This window comes from Teleopsis dalmanni, chromosome 1 (genome assembly GCF_002237135.1).
Source record: "Teleopsis dalmanni isolate 2A chromosome 1, ASM223713v2, whole genome shotgun sequence".
NCBI lineage: Eukaryota > Metazoa > Arthropoda > Insecta > Diptera > Diopsidae > Teleopsis > Teleopsis dalmanni.
The window spans coordinates 106,411,564-106,420,661 of NC_051846.1; the positions used below are offsets into that span (position 1 = coordinate 106,411,564).

At 33.4% G+C, this 9,098-nt stretch overlaps 1 protein-coding gene across 1 annotated transcript; it reads left to right on the forward strand.

The window, feature by feature from the left end:
- Positions 1 to 7,994: 7,994 nt before the first annotated feature.
- LOC119665037 lies at positions 7,995 to 8,565 on the forward strand. Its single transcript, XM_038074368.1, has 2 exons — positions 7,995 to 8,169; positions 8,228 to 8,565. Exons 1-2 carry the CDS (start codon positions 7,995 to 7,997, stop codon positions 8,563 to 8,565), a joined length of 513 nt encoding a protein of 170 aa, XP_037930296.1.
- The last annotated feature ends 533 nt before the right edge of the window (positions 8,566 to 9,098 follow it).

Genomic DNA, 9,098 nt, shown 5'->3' on the forward strand with positions numbered 1-9,098 from the left:
ATAAAGTAGAAGAAAATAAGATTAAACACCGCTTTGAAGCAGCTACATCAATTAAAGGCACATTAAAATGTCACTGCTTTATTCCAAATTCCAAAAAAGTATTAATGGCAAACATATTTTCTTCTTCAGACATTACAGATTATGTATCAGTAATGAAATGAAAATTAATACAATCAATGTAAAAACCATAAAAAATATTTTGTTTTTAGCTCCATACAGTTTCTTACCTATAACATTTCTTACCTGTGCAGAGTATTTTTCCAACCGTAGCAAAATAACACTTCACCGAAGAAGGTAGGTGAGATTATGTGCTGCAGTTTTCTAGGTAGTTCGACTAGTATGAAACTAATTAACTTTTTAATTCATCTATATAAGAAAAAAGTTTATTAAACGGTTTAATTATGTTAAAATTCCTAATTTAAAAACAGAAATGATGCAAAACTAATGTAAAATGTTAATATTTTATGTATACATTTATTTTAGAAATAAAAAGTAAAAGTTTTTGTATCGCTTTCCTTCGAAAATTGATTTCATGGTACTTTGGTGCGTATGAGTAACGTGAAGGACACCTGATTAATTAATTTTTTTTAATTACTTCTAAAAGGAATATCACAGTGGAAATATTTATTTTTTAAGTAGAATTTATATATCAATTTGAATCAAAACTAAAAAAAAAAAATTTTGTGACATATGCCTTTTTTTTGTTTTTTTTACTGAAAAATCGTGTGTATGTGTTTGGTGTGATATGAAGGATGAAATTTTTAAGAGTACTTCTAATTACAATATCGTCCTGAAATTTTTGGGTTTTATGTAGAATTTTATTACTAATCGAAATCAAAAATATTATATAAGAATATATGTAGTATATTCTTTGAAAATTCATTCAATGGAAATGTAGTACGCATGTGCTTGATGTGTTTTGCGGGAGGAAAAAAAATATGAAAATATTTCAAAAAATAATGGGTTTCTGAAAATTTTCATTTCGTAGTAAAATTTAAAACTGAATCTAAATAAAATATAAAAACTGAAAATTAAGGTAAGAGTTTTGAGAAATAATTTTTCGAAAATTTAACGGTTAATATTAGTACTTAAATATAAACAATTTTAATTATTTAAACAACTTCATAAAAGTTCAATCAATTATCTTTGAAACGCTGTAAATTTCAGCTTCTTATTTTATGAAAGAACTCATAAAAAAAATTTCAGCCAAATCGGAGATCATGAGGTCATTTTTTACCGAAATCCGTCCGGTTTGTAAAAGAATGACCCATATATAATGCGAATTCCAAATCAATTGGTTAATGGTTAATTTTATTTGGGGGTTTTCAGTTTAGGCTAAGGCCCTATGCACTGCGACTAGTTTGATCTATTGTGCACCCCTTTGTATTTAGATATTTAGTATCTCGAGGAATCGAACCAGTTCCTTCGGAGGGACTTCTGGAAGATCTTCATCCTCTAGTTGGTATGTACCTAAAATTTTGTTTCTTCTGTGGCCTAGTGCATCACAGTTGGTGATCAAATGATCCATAGACTATTCCTCATCACAGCGGAATCTGCAAATATAAGTGTCTGATATACCTATTTTATGTAGGTGTTTATTACATGCGGAGTGGCCTGTTAGTGCACCAGAGAGTGACTTTAGACTCTGCTTGCTTAGGTTGAGAGCGGTGTTTGCTCTTTTGGCATCAAAATTTAAGAATTTTTTGGAATGATATAGGCCGTCTATTCCATTCCAGTATTCATTGATATTTTTTTGGATCCATTTTTTTGTCTCCTGTTTTATGTTCGTTTTATTAAAGCCAAAGAAGGGGATTAGACCAATGAATGATCCTTCTGCCCCTTTTTTGGCATAAAGGTCCGCCTTTTCGTTGCTTTCGTGTCCTTCATGTCCGGGTACCCAAATCAGGGAGACCTGGTTGTGGATGGTCAGTTGGTTGAGTGCATTGTTACACTCTATAATAACTTTTGTGGTGAATGTGTAGCTTTTTAAATCCCAAATCAATGTTGTATATTAAATTTTTTATATATGCGAACCCAAATCGATGTATATCACTTTCTCTATTTCTTTATTTATTTCTTCTTGATCCTTGTTCACAGACTTAGTAAATTTATCTCGTAATATTTTTATGTAACATATTTTTATTTAAATTTTTAAGTTTATTAATTATTCTTAATCACATCTTTTTGTTTTTTTTTGTTTCACATATTAAGAGTTTATTTACACTACTTATTATTTAAACGTATTTAGTTTGTTTGGATTGTAATGTTTTTTAAAATGATTTCGGAAAGGACTATATTATCTCCGAATATTGAGTCTTCTTCATCCTTTTTTTCAACTGATCTTTACTCAACTGCCCTAATAAAGAAAACAGACACAATATGTTTAGAACTGCTTTTACCTACGCTTGAAACTTTCTCTAATGTGACCTTTACATTAGATATGCCCCAATAACACAGAAATTTTTAAAAATTAAATAAATTTATTTTGTAGTAATAATTTTGCGTATTTCGCAAAATATTATTTAGATAATATCTACTGTTATCTATACAGAAATGTGAAGCTGAAATTACCGCCCTCCAGGAAATACGATGGACGGGACAAGTATCCTCTAAACTAGAACATTGTGTCGGAGAGTTTATCGTTCATATAAATACTTCTGATAATGGAAGAAGGCTGATTGATTTCGCCGCGGCTAGGAACATGGTGGTTAGTAGTACCAGATTCCAGCATCTCAGCACACATAAGGCAACATGGCTGCCAACTGATCAAAAAACAATTCTCAATTGAGAAAGACGAGAGTATGAAAAGATTGAGAAGCTGTGTGACAGGAATATGGCTCAAAAATTCCATCGACAAATCAAATGCCTGACAAATGATAATAAAGCAGGAGTTAATTCTTGCAAAGATCAAAATGATAATCTGGTGATGTTCAAAGCATGCTTAACATTTGGAGGGTTCACTTCTCGATCCTACTAAATGGCGTTAGTAGTAATGTGACCGAAAGCAAAGATGATCTTGAATTTATAATCTTTGACGATGAAATAATTGTTCCGCCTCCTAATCATAATGAAGTTAAAACAGTTATAATGCGACTCAAAAGCAATAAAGCTGCAGGTCCTGTTGGTTTACCGGTTGAGCTGTTTAAAGCTGGTGGCAAAGATTTATTAAAATGCATGCTACACCTAATTTGCACCATACGATGGGAAGAATACATGCCCAATGAATGGAATTTAAGTTTGCTTTGCTCAATCCACAAAAAAGGTGATCCTGCATACTGCGCAACTACAGCCGGTCTTTGAATATCGCATATGATTCAGTCAAGCGTACTATGTGCAAGATTGAAGCCAATCGTCAACAAACTGATTGGACCTTATCAGTGTGGCTCAAGATTTGGCAAATCTACGATAGACCAAATATTCACAGTGCGTCAAATCCTGGAAAAGACCCAAGAAAAACAAATCGACACACATCATCTATTTGTCGCTTTCAGATCCGCTTTTGACACTACGACTAGACGCATCTTCTATGCCGCTATGTCTGAATTTGGTATCCCAGCAAAACTTATAGGGCTATATAAAATGACATTGAGCTACACCACCAGCTCCGTTAGAATCAAGAAGAACCTCTGCGAGCCGTTTGATACCAAACGAGGTTTCAAAGAGAATGACTACTTGTCGTGTGACTACTTTTAAATGATAATTCCATTTAAACCACACTGGCACAATATTAAAAAAAAAGTGTAATGCTGCTAGCGTAAGCCGATGATATTAATATCATTAGCCTAAACACCTGCGCCGTCAGTGCGGCACTTTCCAACTTAAAAATCAAACAAAACAAATAGCTTTTGTAGTGAATGAGGACAAAACAAAGTACTTTCTCTTAACAAACAAATCTCCTGAGCGCCCTAGGACCTACATCACTGTTAACAATTATAAGTTCGAAGTTGGGAAAAACTTTGTTTATTTAGGAACCAACTTAAATACCAAAAATGACATCAGCCTAGAAATTCAACGAAGAATTACTCTTGTCAACAGATGTTACTTCGGACTAAGTAAGTAAAAAAAATTCTCTCTCGACAAAGAAAAATCACGCTTTACAAATCTCTTATCATGCTTGTGCTGCTATATGCTGCAGAAGTTTGAACAATTACTAACAGTGATGAGATGATTTTAGGAGCGTTTGAGAGACAAGTACGCGGAATTTAGCACGACAATTTAAGGTCAAAATAAATTATATTGCAGAGACCTTAAGCCGACAGTTTTACATACTTCAGCAAATATAAAAATACAAAATGTGGTGAGCACCAGGTTAGCTGAAATATCTATTTTAGCTAACCAAATAACACCAGATTTGTATATCCCACAAGAAAATCGGACTGAACGTACTAATCGCACCGTTGTTGCTAACGAGATACAGTAAGATTTTAAGTATGTTTTACAAAATCTTCATACTGCGCTCACCACACAAGAACGGTGCTATAACCCTTAGCGAGAAATTGGAAATTCAAAATTTATGTGACTAACTAAAAGCAACAGCATGGCAAATTCCATGCCAGCACTATATTAGACTCAAGGCAGTATTGAATTGCTGCTAGAGTTATTAAATACGTCTTAACCAGTTGTTAAAGGACCCACCAAAATAACCACCACAAAATCTACGTTTTTACTGTGTAACCACCATTGACAAATCACCCGCTGTAGAAACCACATCACCAACGTAAAATTAAACCAACAACAATACAAGTAAGAGAAAACAAAACCTAAACATGTTGGCTCGAATTACTAGAGGGAGGAATCCAAAAAACAAAACAATATTGAATTGGTAGTAAAACCACATCTTCCGTAAGCATTCATATGTTAAACTAGAGGTACTCTGTCAGAAGAAAGAGAATAATATTAGGGAAAATTTTTGAAATATAACTTTTACTCAACATTATTGAGTAAACTAATGTAATTGAAATATATAAGAAATTATTTTAAAAGCAAAAATGATTAAACATGAAATTAAAAACAGAAAATATGTTTGTAAGTCTTTAGAGCACAAATAAACTGTGTGTTGGCTCTGTTTATTTCGATTTCAAAAATTGTTATATGACGAATATCAATAATCGTGACAAGAGCAAACCAATATTCATTTGAAAATGCATGTGATTACATTGAGTGAGAAAATAAGCAAAAGCAACGAATGAACAGAACTTTGAGCAGCACCTGTCCAATTTGGAAAAAATAATGATCAACATAATATATAACAAATCATTCATTTTTATTTAATTAGATTTATTCTATTATTTTGACCAACATCATATATTAAAAAACATTTGTTTTAATTTAATTAGATTTATTCTAGCATTTGATTTGTCAAAGCGAATTTTTATTCTCATAATGTTAATGACTTGATCTTAAGACATCAACATTTACCAAAAACAACAACAACATTTGTATATCACACGAGCACAATTTGCTCGTCATAGGAAACTGCAGATAAGCCATGCATTTGGAATGTGCAATATTTTAATACAGAACATTATGAGAAATGAAAATTCGTTTGTGCAAGGTCAGTATTATAATTATTAAAATAATAGTTACGTTTATAAAGCAAACTGGTATATGGACTTAGTTCAAGGTTGAAAGAAAATAAAGTTATAAGCATATACAAGGTTGCTAAGGAAACTACGCAAGTAATATTCCTCACTTCTTATTCGTAAAATGCATACAATTTCCATGAGAATTGTGACCGTTCCCACGACTAAGCTGAACAATATCCAATCGCTACTTTAATGCAGCTTAAAGTATAGGACATTATCGTGGGAGTTCTATGTATCTACACCTTGCCAAATTTGTATAAAAACCTCAATTTTTAATAATAAAAAATAATTCAATTCCAGAATTTATTGAGTTTAATTGGTTCAACTGCTTATTAAACATTAAAGACAAATAGGTTAAAGTGCCTAGTTGCTAACGAATATTATTTGAACATAAAAGAAATAGGTTAAAGTGCCTAATTGTTTATGAATATTATTTGAATATACTGAAGTTGATTCAAGTACCGAGTTCAGTATAGGAACTGGTTCAAGTGCCGGGTTCCTAATCAGAAGCAATACTTAATCGATTCAAGTATCGATTCAGATTCAATAACAAACTAGTTATTGAACATTTTTGGTGAGCCCGACGTGATACATCACGTCCAACTTCAACATTCAATCAAACTAGAAGATGTGACACATCACGTCCAACATCAACATTCAAACTAGAAGTTGTAACGACACTTTTTAGTGACGTTCAAAAATATTTAGTTTTTGCTGGGGTATCCTCAGCCGTCGTCCAGAGTCATCACAATGAATTTATATTCGCGGGGACGAGTTTCGTAAAAGAAAGATATTTTTAAATTTTCTAAGTTTATTTCTTTATTATTTCAACAAATGTTTGTACAAAGTTATTTCGATAATAGTGCGAAAGCTATTTATTTTAATTACGTGATTTCAAAATAAAAGAGCTGATTAAATATAACTCGTAGAAGAATAAAATTATAGTAAAATAACAAAACTCGATATGTATTGTTTACATAAAAAAAAGGATGTATATGTAGTGCTATATATTTTTACTTCGAAGATTTTCGTATATCCAGGCGATACTTAGTTGTGCCGTACGCTGTGAATTCTGTGAGTGACAGCCGTGGATTTGATGGGCGAACGCCGTGATTTCTGTGGACAGGTGTCGTGGAATGGCGTGTAGTTCTTCTCAGGTTACACTACGGAATATTCATAATATGTCCGTGCGATTTCTTGTATTCCTCCAAATAATTTTATATCCTTTGCCGTAAAACCAACGCAGGATTTAAGATATTTCTTATGGTTATATATGGTTCATAAACATATATAATTTATAGCCTTTGCCGTAAAACCAACGCAGGATTTTAGATATTTCTTATGGTTATATATGTTTCATAGACATATATAATTTATAGCTTTTGCCGTAAAACCAACGCAGGATTTTAAAATATTTCTTATGGTTATATATGTTTCATAGGCATATATAATTTGTAGCCTTTGCCGTAAAACCAACACAGGATTTAAGATATTTCTTATGGTTATATATGGTTCATAGACATATGTAATTTGTATCCTTTGTCGTAAAACCAACGCAGGACTTAATAATTTCCAATTGATATATATGGTTCATAGACATATATACTTTTATTTCCTTTGCTGTAAGAACCAACTCAGGATTTTAATATTTTCGGCGTAATACCACCTTGACGAATCCTCATAAACTCGTGTCTCCTTAACAATTTCGCTGTCTTAAATACCCATACCCCGGAGCTTTCTTCTAGCGTATTTTAAATTTTCCCGTTCGTTTACCCAATGGGTTGTGCAGTGTAACCGCTGTGTTTATGATCTTTGCCGTGAAGCCGCTGTGCTTTTGACTTTGTTTTCGTCGTGTTTTGTTTTGACAGTTTGTTATTCTAACACGCGCTTTAAATCGTCAATAAAAATAATTTTTTTTAGTTAAAATAAAATTATCAAATTATGGTAAATAAATAAAATTAAATTAACCAAAAATCACAATTTTCCTCTTTTATTGTTTAAAATAACCTGTGTTAATTCAGTGCCTAGTTTTTATGTAGGCGAAAATTTGGTGTCAAAATTTCCGGCCTTACAAAGTCGTGATCAGTCACGTATTGATATTATCAAAAATCAAATTCAATCAACAATCAAATTCTGATGACCATGGAGGTGCTTACCAATCAACAGGTGGAGACGGGTACTGAAATCCAGGATATCATAAAAAACTTCAAGAAGTATGGCTAGGCAAGGAAGACCAAGGCCTACTATGAAAAACGACTAAGGTGTTAAAACTTAGCATGGGAATCGTTCGATGAAGTTGACAACAAAATTCAGAACCTTGATCCTGTTTCAGTCGAACACGACTACATAAAAAAGGAATATTATTAAGAGATCCTGAATCTTTACAAGTTGTACAGTCGGCAATTTGAAATGACCGTTAAAAAATTCGATCAAGAGGAAATAGTCGAGATAATGACTGTTTCATCAACATCAAAGGTTGGGCACACAGATGTTCCAGCTATTGGAACTACACATTCCTCAAAAGAGTCGGCCACAACAACACGTCAACCGATGCAGTCACAACATAGCGCGAGTATAGCAATTTGTAAGGAAGACAGATGATAAACAATCACAACAAAAAATCAATAAATCAAACAACGCAGGCATATCGCTGCCTAAGGTAACCATACTGAAATTCGATGGCGATTATCTGACGTGGGGTCAATTCAATGATTTGTTCACTGAAATGATCCACAAGCAGCAGCTTCCTAATGCGCAGAAAATGTGGTACCTCAAAGGTAGTTTATCAGGAGAAGAAAAAGGTTTAGTCCGACACCTGTCAATAACCAACGAGAATTATCAAGCGGCGTGGAACTTGCTACAAGAACGATATCATAACAAAAGGATTATTGTAGCAACAATTATTCAAAGGATTTTAAGTCAACCTACAATATCAACCACTCCTTCAGAAGATATAAGGAGAAATAAGAACACTACATGATGTTACATTTGAAGGATTGCTGGCCTTGAAGAATGTGGGACTCGAAACTGATTCATGGTTGCCGCTACTGCTTTATAGTTTGCTCCTCAAATTAGATAAGCAGACACGCATTTTGTATGAACAGTCGCTGACTCATCCAAGAGAGGTTTAGTCGATTAAGGAGTTCATCATTTTTCTGGAATCAAGATTCCAGTCCTTAGAGGCGATTGGCCATAGGGAGAAGCCGTGATCAGCTAAAACCCTTGCCACAGCCATGGGAAAGGGAATCATGTCAAATTGCAAGGTTTGCAATAAGGGATCACATCCACTATACTATTGCAAAACATTCTTGCAGCCAACACCACAATGTTCTATTAAGATAGTACAGAAACTTAAACTGTGCTTGACCTGCCTTCGAGCAGGCCACAGGGCAACAGAGTGCAGAAGTAGGCATTGCAATAAGTGCAGCAGGAATCACAATTCATTATTGATTCATCTGTAGATTCATCTGTAGATTCAAACCCGGCCATCAGCCTTCTACTGTAATCACGGGA